At 39.2% G+C, this 22,972-nt stretch overlaps 3 protein-coding genes and 1 pseudogene across 4 annotated transcripts in view; 2 read left to right on the forward strand and 2 right to left on the reverse strand.

Moving 5' to 3' along the window:
- The window catches only part of RecQ4 (RecQ4 helicase), a 394,445-nt gene that overhangs the window by 78,434 nt on the left and 293,039 nt on the right, over window positions 1-22,972 (forward strand). The window lies entirely within an intron of this gene.
- Window positions 1-22,972, forward strand: part of ZnT63C (zinc transporter 63C) — a 99,657-nt gene that overhangs the window by 62,710 nt on the left and 13,975 nt on the right. For both annotated transcript variants that reach the window (XM_065230525.1, XM_065230524.1), the window contains exons 3-8: window positions 8-132; window positions 4,976-5,073; window positions 5,148-5,272; window positions 5,360-5,494; window positions 5,583-5,970; window positions 11,590-11,717. In XM_065230525.1, the coding sequence (XP_065086597.1) occupies window positions 8-132; window positions 4,976-5,073; window positions 5,148-5,272; window positions 5,360-5,494; window positions 5,583-5,970; window positions 11,590-11,717 (999 nt within the window). The remainder of the gene's footprint in view (window positions 1-7; window positions 133-4,975; window positions 5,074-5,147; window positions 5,273-5,359; window positions 5,495-5,582; window positions 5,971-11,589; window positions 11,718-22,972) is intronic.
- On the reverse strand, window positions 15,057-15,939 carry LOC135708594 (zinc finger BED domain-containing protein 4-like; annotated as a pseudogene).
- Window positions 16,140-17,651, reverse strand: LOC135708502 (E3 SUMO-protein ligase ZBED1-like). The gene is made up of 2 exons (XM_065230620.1): window positions 17,363-17,651; window positions 16,140-16,621 (listed from the first exon to the last, which is right to left on the reverse strand). The coding sequence occupies exons 1-2, from the start codon at window positions 17,649-17,651 to the stop codon at window positions 16,140-16,142; spliced, it is 771 nt and encodes a 256-aa protein (XP_065086692.1).

The raw sequence follows: 22,972 nt of genomic DNA on the forward strand, positions 1-22,972 counted from the left end.
CTAACAGATGTCACCAAAGAAATGGTCCAAAAACACGTTCGGCTGGGCCAGAGCGGAAGTGCTCGGAGCGCTGGTCAATGCAGTATTCCTGGTAGCGCTTTGCTTTAGTATAACGATAGAAGCCTGTAAAAGGTGAGTAGGCTAACAACTCCATTGTGTATATTCAATGCGGATCCATCATGCTGTTTGATTGTACCGTCAGTTGGTGTGTTATTGTGCTACAGTTGTTCCTCAAGTATGGCTTTAATAGTATAGTTTTCACAGAAAATTGCAACAAATTTAACTAATAACTCATATTGGTTAACTGTTGGTTATGGATCCAACTAGATCATATTTTACCGTCTCCGATTTCCATGAAACTTGAAACATGAAATCTTTATTCGCTATGGAGCCAGGCCAAACAGTAAAAAGAAAACTTCAGACTCGACCTTCTCCGATTTACAAGAAACTTTTCATACTTGTTTGTTATTGTCAATAATTCACATTTCCGGCCATTTTGAACCACGCAAAAAAAAAAATCAAAATGACGTAGTCGATATTTTTAACAAGTGATAACTCGAAAACGTCACTTCCAATCAAAATTATGTCTGAGACAAAATTGTAGGAAAAAATAATAACATTCCATCAAAAATGTGCACGGAAAAACAAACAAATTCTATTAGGTAAACATTAAAAAATGTGATTAAAACATAAATAACAATAAAAAAAACCCTTCAATATTTCTTGAAATCTTTTAATAAGAAGCTTATGAAAAATTCTAACTTAGTGAAATTTCCAAGCTAAACACTTAAAAATTAACAAAAATCATAGAACAACAACATTTGGTCAATTTTTTGAACTTTTTGTTTGCGGAAAAAAACTAAATGTTGTTGTTCTATGATTTTTTGTTAATTTTTAAGTGTCCAACAAAATGACCGAATTTCAGCTCAAATATGAATTATTGACCATAAAAGAAAACAATTATGCAGTTTCATACAAATCTGATAAAGTTATATTTTTCAAAATGACGTATCCGATATTTTTCAATAAATCTAGAGCAATATGTGAAAATGTGCTAAGTGTAAACCGACCCTAGCATATGGTAGAGGAAGTTTGCTCTATTATATGGTGTAGTTAATTTGTGTGGGTGAGTTGTGGTTCGTGAGAAATCGACGTTTAAAGTCATTATTTAAGTTTGGTTCATAGGGCTTTTTCACGTGTTGCTCTAGAAATAATAGTACGAAAAAACTTTTCGTGTAATCGAAATGCCAGCTGAGACAAAGTTGTAGGATAGGCATTTGAAATACAATTCAGCAGACGAAAATCCTGGATTTTGGGCAAAAAAACTGATTTTGAAAGGCACCACATTGGCTTATCTCACTTTACTTCGGTAGCCACCCCCGTCAGTCGTAGCCACGTAGAAATTTGTTTTACTGCATTTGTAATTTAACTCGTGAGCAAAGAATGTGTTGCATTGATGTTGGATATACCTGTTTATCTTCATTGTGTATGATGGAAATGGGTACCATATGCTGAAGTAGTGCTACACCCTTTAAACTGTATAGACATTACATTTTTTTTATTTTTTAAACTTATGTCCGAATCGATTCGAGATTTGGGCGTAACTACTTTTGTGAACAACAACTTTAAGCGCCGATTTCTAGCGAATAAAAGCTCATTTTCGCAAATACCTACTACACCTACCTAATTATGTAGTTAGGTTGCGATATTGAGCATTTATTCCCGAGACATTTCAGCAATAGAAGCCATTGTTTACAAAAGCATATGTGTCCTATAATCTCAAATTAGTCAAAAAATGCCAACTTTTCTAAATTTTTCCAAATGTTAACATTAAAATTGACAACATTTGTAAAACATAAACTTTTATTTATTTATAATCACCATCTTTGCCATTGGAGCCACACAGACTGAATTATCGGGAGTTAATTATATTCTTAAAAACTAGTTTACTTATATTAAAATTAAAAGCATCACACACATCATTGAACAGTCTGCAACATTTGTCGAGTGGATTGTTATAACCATAAAAGCAGTACGGTGTCCAGGAGTCCACAAGAGGTACGTATTGCGAAGAAGACGGACTGGAGCGTGGAAGTTGATATCCCGGAACATATCAGTCAATACGATTACTAATCAAGTCAAAAATAAATAGTGTCTGCAGGAAAATTCGGCGACTCGATAATGTTTGTAGTCCAATAAACGCATATCGTAGGTTATCGGGATTGGTCCATGGAAGCTGTCGTAAGAAGAATCTGACAAAACATTTCTGGATTCTTTCGATGCCCGATATGTTTTTCTTGTTTTCCGTGCTGAGCACCAATGCTATCGACGCCAGGGAGGCAGCTCCCACACCTGGACCCATCAACTCATGAACCGGGGACCAACGGCTTTACTTCTCTACCGAAGGAAAGCGTGATCAGAGATGGTATGCCTCAGAACATCCCGGCGGCGCCGACTGGAATTGAAACCAGGCCTGCTAGGGTGAGAGGTAATCACGCTTACCACTACGCCACCGGTGCCGCTCATATGCGCGATATGTGCACAGCACGATATGGAGCCCAGATTTGTACTCTATATTCAAGAACGCTACGAACCAAGGAGCTGTACAATGTTTTCAAAGCGTGCGCATCATCGAATTGCGCAGCGTTGCGACGCAGAATCCAAGCAAGGAATTGGCCTTTGCAATTGACATAGATATGTGCTTGTTGAATCTAAGTTTGCTATCCAAGATAAGTCCAAGATCTTTAATATAATCAACTCGTTCAAGCGGCAATTGATTCATCGAATAATCAAATTTGATCGGCGAGTGACTGCAGGTGATGGCAATGACCTTGCATTTGGCAGTGTTTGCTTGCATTCTTTTCATCTGACACCACGATGTTAACTGCTCGATGTCAGTTTGTATAACACAACAATCTAGGATCGATTTGATCACACGGTAGACTTTCAAATCATCAGCATATAACAACTCACAAGAACTTGAGTGGTCACACACGTCGTTAATAAATAAAACCGAAAATAAGAGGTCCTAAGTGGCTCCCTTGTGGAACTCCCGATGGTATATCAAACACATCAGATCTGGCATCATGAACCTTAACGAAGGCTTTCCCGGAGGATAAATATGATTTTAACCAGCGAACGACCCACGGCGGAAGACCAAGGCGGCTCAGCTTTGCTATAGCGAGGTCACGAGGGACTTTGTCGAAAGCCTTAGAGAAGAACTTGCTGACGATTTTCTATGCTATCGATGCTATCAATAAGAGTGTTGGTGTAGGACTTCAAGTTGGATACCGTCGAGCACTTTTTCATAAATACATGCTGGAACTCCGAGGTTATAGATTGCACAGCTGGATACTGCTTGTCATGCCAAACAATTAAGAATCGAGATAGGTCGATAGTTTTCCACGTTGATGCAAGGATCCAGGATCCGGGAAAACGCCAACCAAGAGTGAACGATTGAAGATAGACATAACGGGTGTGGCCAACGATGCTGCACAATCCTCGATGTAAGACGGTGAAATACGATCCGGACCTGGGACTTTCGATGCATGGCTGAAGTTAAGCTGCTGCAGACGAATGTTGTAGTTCGGTAACTGGTCGATGTACTGCTGTTGCGAAGGAGTTTGATCGAGTTCGAAAACGCTTCGGAAGAAATCAGCGATGTGGTTTGCAGAACTAGCAACCGTGGAGGAGCTTCGATTACATTAGGTGGCGTCTGCCGGAATACCATGTTCTGTGCGTGTCGTAGTACCTCAGTACTATGGAAAAGTAATGAAGTATTCACATTCGATACAGTTAAATCATACATACTTCCTCTTCTCACAACCCGAGCAGGAACGAATATCTCGATACCTTAAATTGGTATGGATGAGCCTGATATAATGGTAAAATTTCAAAAAATAATGCCAAAGAAATGTTCCCACGATACCATTCCAATACCAAATTATGATAATGCAATACCAAAACAATACCACACAGGTATTATTTTGGTATCCAAATATCAATTTTGGTTATTTACAAAGTATTTTGCATGCATTTTTTTTTTGGTATTATTCTTTGGTATTTTACCTCTTATGTCATGCTGATCAACACCAAATTTTGTTATCGGATCAGAATTAGGTATTCATTAGTTATTTTCTCCTGCTCGGGAAGCCTTAGCCTGGCATAAGAAGTAAAATTCCAAAAAATGATACCTCTAAAATGTTTTACGAATATCGACCAAATACATAATTCCGGAGTGATTTGAGATTTGGGCGTAATTACACTTGTAAACAAACACGTCAATCACCGATTTCTCGCGAATAAAAGCTCAATCTCGAAAAGTAATAACACTATGAGGTAGAGGAATGATTCCTCTATCATTTGGTATAGTTTCTTTGTGAGATTGAGCTTTTATTCAAGAGAAATCAGTAATTGACGTGTTTGTTTAGAAAAGCAATTACACCCAAATCGGAGAACTTCGAGATTAGGGCGTAATTATGTTTGTAAACAAACACGTAATTGCCGATTTCTCGCGAATTAAAGCTCAATAGCGAATTTGGTATATTACCTCTTATGTCATTTGGTATCAGGTCAGAATGAGGTATTCATTAGTTATTTTCTCCTGCTCGGGATGAGATATAATAGCAAAATGTGATATCATTTGCTATATTTTTTATATTCTTTAAATAGGCAACAACTGACTTTGCTTTACTCAGTTATGGTCCAATAGACTTTATGTTATTATTTTTGATATTTTACCTCTTATATCAATCAAACTAATAGCGATTTTTGTTGTGCTGTTTCCTAATTTTAACAGTAAAACTTGTTATAGTTTGTTTTTTCTTATTTATGAATTAGCAATTTTTTTAGGATAACTAATAACCTGATAGCTATAAATACTCAACACCAGTTGACGGTCACTTCAAGCACTCATGAAATGGGAATCATACACCACACTGAATTGAAACAACCTTTTTTCTTTCCCCGTTCACAGATTTATTGAAGTGGAACACATACACGAACCAGAGTTGCTGATCTGGGTTGGTGTCATTGGACTGCTAGTCAACCTATTTGGACTGGTTTTGCTGCACAGTAAGTTTTACGCGGTTCTCACTCTCAACCGAACCTACGGACTAATATTTATTTATGATCCTCTCGTCTTCCAGAACACGGAGGCGGCCACATGCATTCGCACGGTGGTATGTCCCATCCGCACGCCCTGGGCTCGCATAACAATCTAACCCATGTGGCCAATTCGGATGACAATGAAAATAAATCATTCATGTATCAGGTTAGTTCTAAACGCTAGTACTAATTGCCGCTGACAGGCCTTGAGCACTGATTTATGCGTTCCTTTCCTCTCTCTCTCGCCCCACAGAATGGCAATCCTCCACCCAAGAAGACTTCCCACCACGGTCACTCGCACGATTCGACCCAGATGAACATGCGTGGTGCATTCCTGCACGTGCTCAGCGACGCTCTCGGCAGTGTGATTGTGATAATTAGTGCGCTTGTAAGTTTCAATTGTCCGATGCATCAATTTAACAAAAAAGTTAACCCGTACACTTCGCTCCCTGCTTGATTGATTCGTTTCCAAACAGATCGTCCGTTTCACCGACTGGGAGTACAAACTGTACATGGACCCGGCGCTGTCGATTCTGCTGGTGATATTGATTCTGAACTCGGTGTGGCCGCTGCTACGCGAATCGGCCCTGATTCTGCTGCAAACCGTGCCGACCCACATTCAGGTCGATGCCATCCAGCGCCGGCTGCTGGAGAAGGTGGACGGCGTCCTGGCGGTGCACGAGTTTCACGTGTGGCAACTGGCTGGCGATAGGATTATCGCGTCCGCCCACATCCGCTGTCGGAATCTGTCCGAGTACATGAAGATTGCCGAAAAGGTGAAGGAATTTTTCCACAACGAAGGCATCCACTCGACCACGATTCAGCCGGAGTTTGTCGAAATTGAAGCGATCAACAGCTACTCGGGTGAGTGTCGATGAAAGTGGGGAATTAATTTTGCTGGTTTTGAGAACAGGGGGTTGGAATGGTATCCAATTACAGCCAACCCTTTTTTTATGCGGGTACATTTTTTCAATTTTCTTTTTCTGTGGCGAAGTAAGGATTTATTTAGATACCATATGTTACTTTGATATTGTTTTTTTTCTTCTGATTTTTGACACCAGTTGCATCAGGCTTGGTTTCATATGAATATCGAAAAAAAAAAAGAAAATTAAGACCGCGTAAAAAAGGTTTGGTGTACGCGGTAATCGCTGTTTGAATGTAGAGACCAACCAGCCTAAGGCTGAAAGTCTCTTTAATAAAGAAACAAACAAAAAACTTGTTTGAATATTTCGTGCTTTGATAGAAACCTCTATAAGTTTAAAATTGTTAAAATATTGATTCAACTTGGAACGTTGTGTAAACGCATCCCGAGCTAAGTCAGATATCAAAATACTATCAAAATTATAACAAATTACGTTTTTGAAATCATGTTCATAACATATTTTGATATTCTATTTTTTTTTAATTCGGTTGAATTCATATGTTGATATTATTTTGATATTAAAAAAAATACAATTAAAAATAAAATTAGATATTTTATAAAAATAACTAAAATCTAGACTTTTTTGTTTTATTACGAGTCAATCAGGATGCTTGTTGTTTTTTTTTAAAAACATCACGAAGATAATTATGATTTTTTTTTTTTTTTTTTTTTATTATAGTCACTTTAACACTCTTGGGTCATTCGTGACTTGTCCGGGGGTGAGATTTGAACTCGTGACTTTGGCGTGAGAGGTATGGATGTTAACCACTACGCCGGGGTCGCCCCCATAATTATGATTTTTTACAGCTATATTATGTATATATATAGTCTTGAATACTAATATATTGTCGAATATTGTTATTAACTTTCGTAGGCTTGGTCGATTTCTTAGCTCATATTTAAATGTATGTTGTCATAAATCTCATTAAATATCAGTTCTCTCGCAACAAAATAAATTTCATAATTCATGTCTGTTAAAATATGTTCGATGCGAAGGAATTGATCATTAGTAATAATATAAGAGTCATCGTAGCCTAATTTTTTGCATGATTCGTGTTGAATATAATTCCACTAGAATTTGCCATGAAAACTAAACTCCTAATTTAAAAAAAAAATCACATCGTCTATTTCTATGCTTCTTCTTCTTATTATTCGCATTTCAAGCTTATTGCTAAGCGCATATTAGCTTATTGCGTGCTCTGAACTTGGTGTTCTAAATGCACTTCCACAGTTATTAATTGAGAGCTTTCGATGCCAATACCAATGCATGAATTTGTATATTGTGTGGCAAGCACAATGATACTTTATGTCCAGGGAAGTTGAGAAAATTTCGAACCCGAAAGAATCTCTCGACCGGACCGGGAATCTAACCCGCCGCTTCCGGCTTGATACCAAATTCGCGAATGCCATTTTTTGATTTGTCTATAATGACAAAAGCGATTCATTATACACTTTCTTGTAATTTGTACCACTGGATGATTGTTTCCGGCTCTGTACTTTTTGTATCTTAATATCAACCAATAGATTTCAAAACATTAAGATTACTTTATTTGATATCATGATAACAAAATAATAATTAATTTAGATTTGTTTTGTTAATTTTTACTTTCCTACCAAAGTTATAATAACATATTGATTACTTATTTGGTTTATTATTAACGAAATTACCAATATCAAAACGCAAACATGGATTTGTTATCAAGAAAAGATGATTAGTTATCTTTATAATATCCTTCATATACCATTTAGATCTCATTTTCGTTATGATTACTGTTAACTCGACCATACGGTAGGCAAAATATGTTATCACGAACGCTTATATCAAAATATCAAATTTGGTTTACATTCTCTGCTCGGGATGGTCATTTACTGTTTTCATATGATATTGATGATATTGCATCTCTTCGAAGATGGGACTTATTTTTGTCAAAATTGGCAGTGTGGTTATGTCATTAGATGACGCAGATTGGTCCAGGATTTCAGATTTTAAATTTTGTCTGAAAATATGTAGAGGAAATGGCTCTAATGTTGGCCTATGGATCTAATATTGGGCCCATCGCTAAAAATTAGCTATTTATCAATTTTATCTAGATGAACGCGTTATTGGGTCGTTACTAATGGATTTTTTTTTATTATAGTCACTTTAACGCTTTTGGGTCATTCGTGACTTGTCCGGGGGTGAGATTTGAACTTGTGACTTTAGCGTGAGAGGTATGGATGTTAACCACTACGCCGGGGTCGCCCCCATATACTAATGGATATATTTGGTCGCTATTGAATATTTAGTAGATTGCTGAATTTATGTATGGGCCCAAATTAGGGGTATTTAGGCCGTCATTACATCCATTTCCCCTATGTCCTGAATTTGAAATTAAGCGATTCCCATAATGACTTTTCCCAGTTACTTGAAATTTAAGGAACTTAGAAGTTTTCATGATTGTGGGACATGTAAATTTTTCAATATTCTGAACCAATCAACATTCGAGGTACCGGACATCGAAAAACGAGGAAAATTGCGTATTTTAAAATGCAAGGGTGACAATCCGATTTTCAATTATGAACTCTTTTATGTACGGAATATATATAGGGGAAATGGATGTAATGTCGGCCTAAATGCCCCTAATTTGGCCCCATACATAAATTTCGCAATCGACTAAATGTTCAATAGCGACCAAAAATATCCTTTAGTACCGTCCCAATGACGCGTGCCTCTAGATAAAATTGATAAAAATCAAAAATTTTAGCGATGGGCCCAATCTTAGATCCATAGGCCAACATTAGAGCCATTTCCCTTATGTAAAAATAAATTAACAAAAACTTAGTGGTTAAGTTAGCCGAATCAAGGAGCAATGTCGACAACCAATAAATAATCAAACGAAGTAAGGATATTTCTACTTTCCACCCAAAAAATTATTGCAGCTATGCAAAAAACTAAAAGAAGTCTGACTTCAAGTTCATGCCAGAAATAACAAAAACCATAGAACTCGAAAAAACTGCTCATTTTTCAAAGAAGGAAACAATACCTATTAATATCAAATTTGGATGAAAGAACACCATTATAAATCTTTAAATGTTAATGGAACAAATTATAGGAAAAGATCGAGCAGCTTCTTAAAAAAATAAAAATATTTTTTTAAACTTTCAAATACTGGTAAAACAAGAATATTAAATTTCGAAAGAACAACATAGAAGGAAACATTAATAAAATCATTAAATTTGGGTGAAGTAAATGTTAAGAAAAGATCGGGCAGCTTAAAAAAAAGGTTATATAATCGTTTCAAACTGGTGTCCCACGGCCCATGGGACAATAAGGCGTAAGCGGCAGTATACTGCCTACAATCCCATATCAGTCCCATATGGAAAAAGTAGGCAGTTGAAGTTACGAAGTGCAAATTCAGTTGCAATGAAGCCTGCACTGCCGTTCTACGCATATCAGTCCCATGTTTCAAAAGTTGCTTCGGAGAAAATCGCGAATAATGTTTCGAATCATTTCTGCTCATTGGAAGAAATATGCGTTAAAATAAGTTAGCGCATTGTTCACATTTCAACAGAATCAATATGTTTTAGGGAAACTACAGAAATTACCTTCAATGAAATCAGTTAAGCCTATTTTTATACGAACAATATGTAATGGGACTGTTATGCCTAGAAATTTGCACTGAAGTAGGAAATTCTACGCATGTTAGTCCCACTAGGAACAGTTACTGTCAGTGTTGCTTTGATGGTCACGTTGCGTTTGTCGCCTTTGCTCTTGTGATTACATGAGCGTGCATGCGTTCTCCCAGTTTTGGAAGATCCTGGATAGTTTGTATAGCTTTCCATCATTAAATTATACCAACAATACATTTGTTGACACTTCTATAAAACCATTAAAAGTATGGGCATCTCAAGAAACTAATGATTTAGAACATAAACTTCTTAGCATCTTTTTCTACTCCTAAGCAAGATGAACGTAGGCCTAAAGGAGATTGTGCTTAATCATTTTGAGTCCGACCATAGATTTAAGGCTGACATGCTGTAGATAAAAGATCAATACGTCCCACGATCGTTTTTCTTCCGTACGGAGTTGACCTTTATACTACGTATTATTTCATGAAACACGTGGACATTAGAGATGGTCTAGTATAAGAGAGGAGCGGACTAGCTGGGTTTGAACCAAACGAAATGTCAAAGCCAGAGTCCTCTTTTATACTATACCCTCTCTAGTAGACACTATAGGGGGAGTGTGGGAGGTGGCGAGCTCCTACGTCAGAACAAACAATATGTTTTTTTATTTTCAATCCAAAGTCTACCTAAAAAGGTACTGTTTTATGAACAAAAGTGAAAAACGCCCAAAAGTAACATGGGACAGATATGCGTAGAACGGCAGGCTGCATGATCAGCGAAAAATATGACGTTTCAAAAAACAGAACTGTAACTTGACTTTTGAATTTTGACGATTGAATTTCAGGATGGGACTGATATGCGATTACTTTACTTGATGGGACAAACTGACTTGATGTTGTTTTCACATTTTTCATGATCAAAGTCCGTACTTTTATCACGTGATATGAAAATGGCATCTATTGATAGTGGATAGCGTTATTATCTTAAAATTGTCGAAAATCCATATGGGACTGATATGCGATTTTAGGCACTAGGGGAATTTACGTATTCTCGTCAATCTAAGCAGCGTCTGCACTTCTACTAGCATTTTCTCAGCGTCACGCACATATATGATGTGTCTGTTTGTTTACATTCATCTGCTGCTTGCTTTTCTATCCATTCCAATCGACAGAATTTTTCAAAACGTTTTGAAAGCGTTTTTACAACGCTCCAAACTTCTCAGGTGAGTGTGACTATTGTCGGCAGCCTCTTTTTCTTCGGCAACCTTCCCATTAGAACTGCGTGTTAACCAGCTGTTCTATTATCGGCAACTCGAAATCAACCCCATTTTGTAGTGCGTATGCTTTATTTGAAGAAAAATGTAGCATTACTGGATTGCTCGATCGTTCAAATATAATCAGATTGAAGCTGAAAGGCTAAACAATCGTTTGGACACATTCAGGGAAGTGCGTTGATGGGAAAACATAGTGAAATTAACGTTTAAATTTTGGTTGCCGAAAACAGTCAATGGGTGCCGAAGCCAACATTTACCCTATAGTCTTGCACCAAATTTAATTTCAAATAGGGGAAATGTTGGCTTCGGCAATACCTTAACCTATTATCGTCAGGGGGTAAACAAAGTCCTAGAGCACTTAAATTTGGCCAATGCATGCTCTCAAACACAATGTATCCACATACCAAAATTGAGCCCTCAAGGACGTTGTTTACCCCCTGACGATAATAGGTTAAGGTATTGCCGAAGCAAACATTTCCCCTACCATATTAAATTATGATCCACACTGTATGGCTTCCATGAAACCAGTCTCAAAAACATTTTGGTTCTATTTTCATACCCGACGATATCAATCCTGAACGAAAATAAACCATTTTCATGAGACTTAAAATAGATGATACTGGCGCAAATATAACCTGCAAAAAATTTATAGACTTCTCCACTTCCTTCTCCTCCCTCACAGGCTCCGATGGAATCTCGAATAGCTTGAACGGTAGTGCTACACAGGATGGCTGTGCTCTAGACTGCCCTACTACTGACGAAAGTAATTGTATCAAAGCTACATGCTGCCAAAACAACAATACCATTAAGGTAAGTGTCCAAGCCGCGTCTGCGTCGGCCTATTAGCTTTATAGTCCCATTGTAATTGGTGCACACTTGAAAAAAAAATGCTAACAATGCCCACACCGTCGCATCCTACTAAATAAAATACACTACCGTGCCTGGTTAGCTGGCTGGCTGGCTAACTGACAGCCTCTAGCCATTCAAGAGAGCGAGACTTATTATGCCATGTCTGTAACGACGAGCATCATCACGAATCAACACATCAGATTGTTCATTAGACGCGTGGTGGCTGCTACAGTCCAGTCCTTTCTACACACATTTGCGAGCGAGTTCATAACCATCATCACACCGACCGGCATGAACAAAGCTCGATGGAAAGCTCTCTTACGAAGTTGTTGCATACCTACTTCTATATCTACATTTCCTATTTGTCTATATCTTTGCCACACACACCCCATCCCATCGTTGATTATTGTTGATGCACTTCACACCGCACCATGGGGTGGTGGTGGTGGTGGCGCATATAGCGATACGAAAAAGCCGCGTCGACAACAGAGTCCCGGGCGGCGGTCGTTAACCTGATTGCCTGATGGGTACTGTTGGAAGAAGACGGTTGGCGGTGGTTGATTGGTAGCGTGGTAACCGTGGTGTAGCGTACCCAACCAGAAACTCCCTCCTCCCGGGAATGGCCACCCCATCGCAGAAGCTATGAATGACAGGTGCCGAGAATGTTTGTTGTTGTGAAGCTCAGGAAGCACCCAGGACGTGATTTTCTTTCGGGGGAGAAGAAGTTGAAGCAAGAAAAACGACTTGGACAATCGGAAGAAGAAAGGAAGAAAGAAGCGAAGCAATGGAATGGAAGGTAAAAACAATATTTCAATTTTGTTTGAAAAGGAATGGGTGCCTTCTTCAACGCCACAACGAAATGGAACAAAGGGACCCAAAACTGGTAAAGGTTGACAACCGTGTTGATATTCCGTGTTTTTGGTTTTTGTGATTGTTGGATCATTAGGGTGTAGGTAGACCACTAGTCCGAATGCTATCAGACATGCATTCGTGAGCATATAATTCAAATTTACAGGGAAATATTCTCGAGATCATCTTTGACTTCGTAAAATATATACGAAGAATTGGCTCTACCGTATAAGTAAACAAATTATTGCTGTTTGCGTTATTTTTTCAAATTAGGAGAATAGAGAGCTGTTTAATGAATTGTAGCTAACTATTTCAATTTCAGCCTTATGACCCATTTAACCTGGTGGCATTTGGCCTAATGATCCATCACCATGTTGTGATAACGTACATACACATTCGTGGTGTTTCAAATTCATTGCCACTAGTTTTACACATTTTTAACAAAGTTATCTTTACGTAAAGGCGTAAAAACCCCATATCTTTTCGAAATACATGAATCACAATAATACAATACAATTACAACGAACATTAATCAAGTCTATAGTATAAAAAAAGTTATCCTCCTATGGCATAGAGTTGTCCGTGAATCAGGTAGAAGTCCTCGTCATGCAGTTGAACGGGAAACAAAAAATAAACAGGTAGCACAATCCTTCACGTGTACATTAAATGGACAGCTACTCACCTTCTAAGGAGTCTGCGTTGAATACGGTGACGAAAGGTTTCCGCTGCACAGTTAAAGTCCAAAAACTCGTAAAACTCGTTGAAACGCCCGGACATGAACCGTATTGGGTCATGCAAGCTGTAGTTCGCAATACGAGGTTCAAGATGCAGGAAACTCCTCGACCGAAGAACTCGTTCGGGTGCGTAGATTTCGAATTCAGCCAAGATTCCTGGAGAGTCGATATCACCAATAATTACTTTTACTGCGAACACGGCCTGACTAATCGTCCGCCTATGTTCTAGTAGTTCAAGACCCAGGAGTTGACAACGATCTTCGTACGGCGGAAGGGTCATTCCAAGGAAGGTGACGGAAGGCATACCGAACAAATTTCCTTTGAACAGATTCAATCCTCGCTATCCAAACTGCTTGATACGGGCACCATACTACCGAGCTGAATTCCAAGATCGATCGCACTAGAGAGCAGTATAGAGCTTTTAGACAGGCAGGACCGTGAAACTCGTCAGCGATCTTGAAAATGAACCCGAGTTGCCTGTTAGCTTTCGCAACGATGCCCGAGTAATGAAGCTTGAATGTTAAGGGGCAGTCCAGCGTGATTCCTAGGTCACGAACATTGTCCACACGTTGCAGAAGTTGGTGATTTATCGTATACTGCCCATAATCGCATATCAGTCCCATATGGATAGCAAATCAAGCAAAGATGGGACTGATATGCGATTATGGGTAGTATAGTTGAATGCTACATAGTTAATGTTACATTTTTGTACATTCAACGTGAGATAGTTTCTTGAGCACCATTCTTCGAAAGTATCGATTTGGTGCTGAAGCCGCAAGCAATCGGCGAAGCTACGAACAATCACATAGATATTCACAGCATCCGCGTAGAACGATCGGCAACCAGTTGGGAGGATCAGTCCGGCCTCATTCACAAAAATCGAGAATAGCAATGGTCTTGGACTTGAACCAACGAGTTAAACCCGAGGATATTACCGAGTTTTTCAAGCTTAGCTAGCAGTATGGAGTGGTCAACCCGGTTAAATGCAGCCTTAAGATCTGTATATACAACGTCCACCCGCGCTCTAGCTTCCATACTCCGAAGACATAAAGAAATGAACGGAGCTAACACTAATACAGTACAACAACTTCTCCTCAGAGGCGGGCATTAAAACCGCTAACCGCTAAATCATATTTTGGGAAAGCATTATGTTTTCTCATGTTTATCATTTAAAATTGAAGCAAAATTGTGTATTTTTTTAGGTTGTTATTGATTTAGGTTTGCAATTTTACGCTCATCAACAGTTTAGCTAACCTGATTAGAACCAAAACCTGATAATGAAGCATCTGTTATATTACTGTTGAATAGCCTGCTATCAAATGTACTCCTGTACAAAAATCCATTTCAATCTGAAATTATTAACGTAAGATATATTAATAATTTTTGAAAGCATGATTTAGCGCAGTGGCCTCGCGTCCAAATATGCAACCTATGCACTGCCGATACCAGCATAACATAACTCTCATATGAATTTTCATTATTTTTGAGTTAACCTTGAGATTGGTGTTTATTGTCATTGAACTTAAATAAATCACACCTAAAATGGCATTTGTATGGGCAAAACATAAAAAAATACTAAACTAGGACTTAGTGCTGTGACGAAGTTGTTATTATCGATAATATCGATATCGGTCATTGAAAATATCGATATCGTGTCCAATATCCGCTAATAATTTAAAAAAATACACTTTAAAAGTACTCTGTTGCTTCCCGGTGTTTATTTTGCATTTTTAACACCAGAAGCATCAACATTATGGAGAAAAATTATTCGATTAACTCTTTCAGGATCGAGACTGCTTCGAGACTCACTCAAAATTCGCCCTGTTTTTGAAAACAAACGCTCTGATGGCACCTAGGTTGCAATCCTTGGCAAAAGCTTCAGTGCCACCTGGTATAAAAATGGAAATCTGCTCTGCTGCTGCTCCCAGTACCGAAAAATGTCACACGTCATTGATTCGATTCCACTCCTCATATACATGTCAATTTTCTTGCGAATGGAGTCTGGCGTTCGCATTGTTACCCTTCGGTTGTTGTAACGTTAAACCATGCCTTCGTGGTAACTCCATACCCCATTTTCGGTAGGGATCTTCCTCGGCGGCTCCTCGCCAACAAAATCTTCTTCATCAGATCCTTCAACTTGAGTTAGGACCATGTGGATGATTATTTCCGTAGCAGCGTTGCGTTCATCAGCACTCTTGAAATGAACATCTTTAAATCGAGGATCCAGAAACATACTTGGTCCATAAAGAGGCGAGACTCGGTTGCTTTCAAATCGAGATTGGATTTCTCTTAACAAGGATGCTTGGAGGTTTCTTCCAACCGATGATACTGGCTTCATAGCAGTGATGCAATTGCTCAGGCAGTTTATGATAGGCAGCACCCGACTTATTGTCGCATAATCTTGACCGCTCAAATCTTCAGTTACTTCATTAAGGGGCTGTAGTAGCTTGACGACTTCCTCCAGATTTCTTTTCCCCTCCAATTGAACCATTTCTGAGAAGCGATCTTGGTCCGACATAATGATCTGTATGAAGTTGTACAGCTCTAGAAACCGTTTAACCATGATAAACTCCGAGTTCCATCTGGTAGGCACAAATGAAGTAATTTTCAGAGGTGTTCTTTTACCATCATCTTCAATCTGTAGCTTGTGCAGTTTATCTGTTGCGATTGTTGATCTCCGAAGAAAGGTAACTATCTTCTTTACTTTATCTATCAGTTCTGATAGAGCGTTTGTAATTTCAATGGATTTTTTTTCGCAACGAGATTGATTGCATGGGCTACACAGCCAATATGTTTATCTTCAGAGAATGTATCCGCAACAGATTTTAACATGGTCTGTAACAATCATGCCCACGTGTTCTTTGGGAATTGCCCAATGTTTAAGAACTTCCTCAAAGCAAGTTGAAATGTATGCACTATTGTGCCGTTCATTCATGATATAAACGCCCAAGTCAATCGTTTGGAGACTTGTAGGAATTTGAGGGCTCAAAAAGTGACAAGTTACTCCCAAATAACTCCTAGTAGTATGGCTATCGGTCCAGATATCGGCAGTAATGGTCAAGTCTTCATCTTGAATTTTTGTTTTGACACACTCGACCACTTCCGAATACATGTCGTCAACTAGCTTTGTCATGAGCTTTCGGTTGGGAATTTTGTATTTAGGTGCCAGAATTTTCCATAAATTAACAAAGCCCTCGTCTTCAACAATCGAGAACGGTTGATAATCTTTCACAATCATGAATGCGATCGCTTCGTTAATTTCTCTGGTTTTCGGTCCATCATCTAGAATGTTAGAATTAATTTCCCATTATTAATAAAATAACATGATCGTGCTATAATATATATTATTTGATAACTGGTTCTGCGCCATATATATAGATAGTGTACTACCATTTCGAGCTCGAAAAAGCGATCCCAGACTTATTAGACAAGAATATTTGTAAGACGGGCTTCAACGTAGAGTCGTGTTCTTCTTCTGTAGTACCATGAACAAGCAAAGCATCCATTTACACGATCACCCCTTTTATCACCCTGAACAACGGCGTATAATATCTCTTGGAGGCCAGTTTCATCCCTATCATCTTATATTATCATGCATACCGAAAAACCTGGCATAGTGGGAAAAATGGTTAGTATCAGAAAATAATCTGTCAAACTACTACAACAAACCATACAATACACAACACGACTTCTCGGATATTCTACGGAGTTGTTAGAAGATCTACGGTCCTTTCAAATATTTTACTGATTTTTTAAGTTCTACGAACTTCTCAAAAGTTCTACAGACTTCTAGGATGTTCTACGGTCTATTTGGAAGCCCTACAAACTTCTTGGAACTTCTATGGACTTCTATATATATGACTCAGAACCAGTTATCTAGTTTTTGCGGAAGCTTTTGAATGGAGTTTGACTGAAAACCTCCATAGTATAGTTCCAAATTAGCTTTACCCATAGTCAATATTTAAAAACTAGTGAATTTTTAACCTCAAACTGATTTTAAAACAAAAAAATAACATAAAATACCTGTCCAAAGTTGCGTTTCTTTAAACATTCGATCTATTGTGGATGCCGATGTGGATGGTTCTGCAGATGCGAAGCTTGTACTGGGAGTAGGAGGTTGAGCCAAATCTTGTTCCTGATCCTGACACTTGGATGCATTTTGCGACCATAGCGTTTTGTCCTTCTGCGGATGCTTCTGGAGATGAACTTTCAAATTGGTGGTATTACCGCGACGTGGAACTTCTGAACCGCATATTTTACACTCAGCGGATATTGTGGACGTTTTCACAAAATAATTCCAAATTTCGGACATCTTCAACGATAATTACATAAATATGTAAATGACTTCCGATGACTATCTAAGCATATTAATTTATGTATTTATCCGATTTAAATGGTAGAGTAGTGTGTCAAAAACTCAATAGTCGTCTCTTTCATTACTGCGTAATTGGCGTTGACGTTGACGGCATTAGCTCAGCCGGGAAACTCTCTTTGCACCAACTGTTTCTTATTGACGTGTGAATGAAAAAGCATATATCTTCCCTCCTTCACTTTCTGACATAAAATCGCCAGCAAAAAGAGTAATGTTATCATCGCCAATATTTATAAACAGTGATACCAGCAAACCGATATTAAATTCAGATTACCGTCAATATCAGATTTTGAAATATCGGTTATCGTATCGATAATTTGGACCAAATATTTATCGATAATATCGGATTTATCGATATCTTCACAGCACTAAACTAGGTCAGTCCCATATTTAATGTACCCGCATAACAGTCCCATTTGTCACTTAACAATATATTGAAGAAAAATTTCATTTGTACCTAAAGGATAGCAGTCTCTTATTGTGATGTTAATATTATTTCATTGGTAATGAACTATAAAAAATATTCCGAGTTAGTATAAAGCACATGTATTTGACCAAATTTCACTTAACGATGCTTAATTTCCTTAACGGGTAGACGTTCCCAGAACAACTTCTGTCCTCTCCGATGAGACGCAGCATCACATTAAGGTGCGCCTCCTTACGAAAGTTATCCAGTCCAGCAGGATTTTCTTGGATTTTTAAAAAGTTTTCCAAAATGAATCCTTCAGTGGTGGCCAGCTTAAGTTGTTTCTTGGAAAACAAAGAACAGCTTTGGAGTTCTCCGTCCCTTGTAACAGAGCCACTGCACAGTGGTGCCAACCCGAGCAAAGTTGGTTAACAAAATGAACGAAAACTCAATTTAATTTCAAATGTTGCCACATAAGTCCGATATCATATTGTGCTTTCATAATGCAGTCAAGACTTTTTAAATGAAAGCAACTTAACTTGAAGTTCTGCTGTTTACGTAGTGTTTAAAATTTAATTGAAATTCATCTGTCGTTGAACTAATGATTATTGTTTATTTGATTTGTTTAACACATTTTATGTTATTCGTGACTTTCCCGGGGTGAGATTGGAGCCCAAGTCTTTCAGCTTGAGAAACATGAATGGTAACCATTTACTCCAGGCCCGTATTCAGTTGAACATTATGAATGCAAAATCAGTAATCAAATTGATTTAATTGAAAGTAGCATTAGTTTTCCGTTTGCTTCAACAGTGTAAAATGTTGCTCTCATTTTTGCTGTGTTAACCGTTAAGTCAACCAAAATGAGATCAACTGGAGTATTCAAAATAAGTTACATCATAACAGCAAATTTTGATTTCAATTTGATCTTCAGCTTTGCTCGGGAAGGGTATCAAAACACGCGCTGTTTTATTTACGCTGAAATGGTTGATTAAAGGTACTCGGTGTCTTGTGAGAAGTTTCTCGGGTTACAATACTCCTTCTTATGGTAAAAGAAAATTAAAGATTAATCCACCCAAAAGTGAGACGCAAAATTTATTTTTTTAATATGATGAGATACAAAACAATTGTATTCGGCAAAGCTGTAGGGAACATTACTGTGAACAACTTTGCTCAAGACTACAACTTTCTAGTTCTTATAACTGCTGAGATATAAAGGTTTTTTTTTTGTAGAGACATCGTTAAAATCAATTTTGTATCTGTAACTTTTTCTACAATATTTCTACATGTTTGGCATGTTGTACAAAGATGTTAGAAATATCAAATAACATATCTTTTCAGAAGACTGCAAATTGCTATCATTAATATTTGAAAAGTAATTTACATTTTTTGGTTGAAAATTCCCCAACTTCCAATACCAATAACTTCTAAACGGGCAAAAACGAGCAGGCCATACTTTAAGCAATTGAAAGTACAAGAAAATGCAATGAAATGATGAAGAAACCAGACCGCCCCCCACGTTACCCTTAACCGCAATACTTGCATTGAAACTTGTCACTTTTCACAATTTGAAATGGCGATTTTGTGGCATACAAATGGATAACCAAGCAACCTGGGTTATTTCTACTGACTTACAAAATGACTCGGGATCAAAACCAGACCACTCCCAAACGACCCTTGACTGAATCGCTTATGTACTTTAAATATTTTTCGATTTTGTCAATAAACAATACCAAAATCATTCATGTTAAATGTTTATTACGTTCCGGTTCAAATTGTACGTATCTTAAAGAGCGCTTGTAGCTTCGTCGATATCACTGTTCTCGCCGTTGTCATCTGTGATGGCCAAAAGGTGCAGAGCATCCCCGGAGCACACCTCACTTTTGTTTTTCGGTAGTTCCCTCATGTTGGAAATTGATGCTGCCCTTTCGAATTACGATCCGCCTGATTCAGCCAATGTATGGCCGCTTGTTACATTGATTCAGGGTGTATTGACTGACATCGAACGTTGATTGAAAAAATCAGTTGCTTGCATATCCAATACTTCGATACTTTTCTTCACTTTTCCAACGCCATTTACAAACTCTGGATACGTAACTGGCGGAGTTTGGCGCATAACTTTCTCCACAGCAGCGTGCAAAGAATCTGCCGCCATGAAAGTATGGCCAGACCCAAGCAATTTGAGAACTATTTCGACAATATCAAATGAAGAAATAGTCCCCAATTTTTATTTTGAGGTGCGCAGTTATCTTGTCTTATGAAGTCTACTTTATACTTTTCTGATCTCTGATCTAAAATATTTTCCGATTCCCGTGAATACCCGTATCTCGGGAATCCAAAAATGGCCGGGAAATGGAAGCACTAAGCAGATTTAATCATAGTACATATGCAACGTCATAAACATAAAATCAACGAAGCACAATTTAACGATCGTTAATCAATTCGTTGACGATTTAACGAAAATATGTCCACCACTGACTGCAAGTTGTAATGCCCTAACGTAACATCCATCTTGTAATGAGAATTTTACCAAATCAAATCACTGCTGCAATGCTCTGAAATTTACTTCCCGTCTTCCTATATTGCATACAATCATATTTAATATGCCGTGTCCTACAATTAAATCAACATCGGCATCCTTGCTGCAATCAAGAGCTTCTTTTACATCCTAGTAAAATTGCATCTTGCAACGTCTCTCCTGTATGCCATCCTGTGCCGCCTAAGCTCTTCCCACAGTATCGTATAAAATTCCCAAACCGGAAGTTGTGCAACTTAAACCTTTCTCCACTCATTCACTCGGTAGTGTGGAAATTCCAACCGGCAAACCTCCTCTTGTCTCTGTTCGTAAACAACAATGTTGTCGTTTTGCTTCCTTTGCTTTTTGCTGTGTGGTGTTGGACCGCAATCCTGGGACATGCGCGCCCCGCGTTGATAATATTGCCATCGCCGCCCGGTCGGGCCACGTGGTGCGCATGCTTGCCGCCCGCCCGATTGTTAGTTACAGCCATCAAAGGTCCGTATAGCTACATTTTTTTGTTTACATACAAATGCCGTCTGAGCGTTTTATGTGGGGCTATGCTATGTCTGTATGTATGGGAGGGAAGGTGTGGTGGGTGAAATTCGTAGAAAATTCCGGTACGGAAAAGCTTTCTTGTTCGCACGTCGACAGGGATTCATTGTGTGCAATAGCTTCTCACTGCCTGCATCGTTTTCAAGAGGAAAATTTTTCATTTCTTCAGATCGGTGATAGACTTCTAAAGACTGGTTAATCGTTAGTAAAGAATTTAAACATCGGAGCAATATATTAGAGTATTTAAGGACAAAATCGAGTGTATTTTGCGAGAGACGTGAGTGAAAAATTCTGGAATTAGAAAGTGTGTAGCCTCATGGCTGTGAATTTCGTCTCGTCGCCGCCGTCGTCAGTGAGTGCAACTGCAGTGCAGACAGTGCAAAAAACGGGCAGCAAACGCATCCGGGCCGGCAATGGAAGTTTTTCTGCAACCGATTTGTTGGACGATCGTGAAGGTGGCCGTCTACTGAAGGACCTGGTGGCCGTGCTGGCTTCCTCGCGCAAACAGGAAGTGAACAAAGGGACGTCACGGAGCGCCATTTGCAAGAGCCCCGATCTGACGCTGGAAAAATGTGCCCCAGACAGAGTGCATCGGTTGGCGATTGCATCACTCAGCGCAGCCACGAAGGAGTTTTCCACCCTCGCCGAGAAGATAATAACGATAGCCGATAGCAGCATCAAAGGTACGACTAGCCAACAGGACGACGATTACACCAACAGCAATAACACTATTGTTAACGAGAAAGAAAAGACTGAAAGCCATATTTACAACAATGAAAACGATGATATAACATTAGATGATAGTAAAACGCCTAGCCCGCTGCAACCGAAGGATGGGAAGGTGGTGAAACGCAAAAACAGGGAGGTTTCCATTGACAACAATGCAACCGCCGCCGAAACCGCCGCGGCCGCTGTCTGCTTTCCAAGCACTCTGCCGACTGTCACCCGTAAGGAGACAACAGCGGCAGCGGCACGAAACGAGGTCACCACCATACGAGACTGCATCAACCCACGTGGTGGCCCGTTGCTGGAGGAAAAGCTAGACAAATTGCTGGATAACGTTGTAAAAATCAAAGCCGATATGCACCAGAAGATTGATCGACTGAGTCGACGTATCGATCAGATCAAGCTGGATGTGCAGCTGAACATCGACACCACAGATCGAGCCGTTTGCAACAACGTGCTGGAGCTTGTGGGAATCCCGTACCGCAAGGACGAAAACCTTCAGCAGTACTTTCGCAAAATTTGCCTCCTGCTGGGCTACAGCGAAACCAACATTCCACTGGTCGACATCCGACGCAAACGAGCTGAACGCACACTCGATAAGACTGAACCAATAGCCGTTAACACTGCCACCAATAGAAGCAACGCAGCTCGTAGTAATCGCAAGCGTGGGGAACAGTCGGAGGATGGGTTGGATTGTGCCATCATCGTAATCGAGTTCGTCTTCAAAACCATAAGGGATACATTCTACCGGGCTTATCTGAAGAAACGCAGCGTGTGTCTGTCCGACATCGGGATGGACTCGGATCGACGGATCTACGTAAACGAAACGTTGACTCGAATGAACCAGAAGCTGAAAAGTGCCGCACTGAAGAAGAAACGCGAAGGTCTTCTGCATGCGGTGTACACGGTAGATGGCGAGGTCTTCGTACAGCAGCAACCGGGACAGAAGGGCCGACGGATCAGCAGCGTGGCCGATTTGGAATGACAGCAAAAGATGGAGACGGCGAAGGGATCTCCGGCAACGGTGGTGAGAACCGTTAATGCCCTTGAGGATGAGCATTC

This window comes from Ochlerotatus camptorhynchus, unplaced genomic scaffold (genome assembly GCF_037179485.1).
Source record: "Ochlerotatus camptorhynchus isolate MF236.1 unplaced genomic scaffold, CSIRO-AGI_Acam_v1.1 ptg000330l, whole genome shotgun sequence".
In the NCBI taxonomy this organism is placed as follows: Eukaryota; Metazoa; Arthropoda; class Insecta; order Diptera; family Culicidae; genus Ochlerotatus; species Ochlerotatus camptorhynchus.

Coding starts and splice junctions, on each gene's coding strand:
- LOC135708502 (XM_065230620.1), bottom strand. CDS start 17,651: ATGTCCGAAATTTGGAATTATTTTGTGAAAACGTCCACAATATCCGCT. Junction 16,622..17,362: donor AGAAACGCAACTTTGGACAG/GTATTTTATGTT, acceptor CTAACATTCTAG/ATGATGGACCGAAAACCAGA.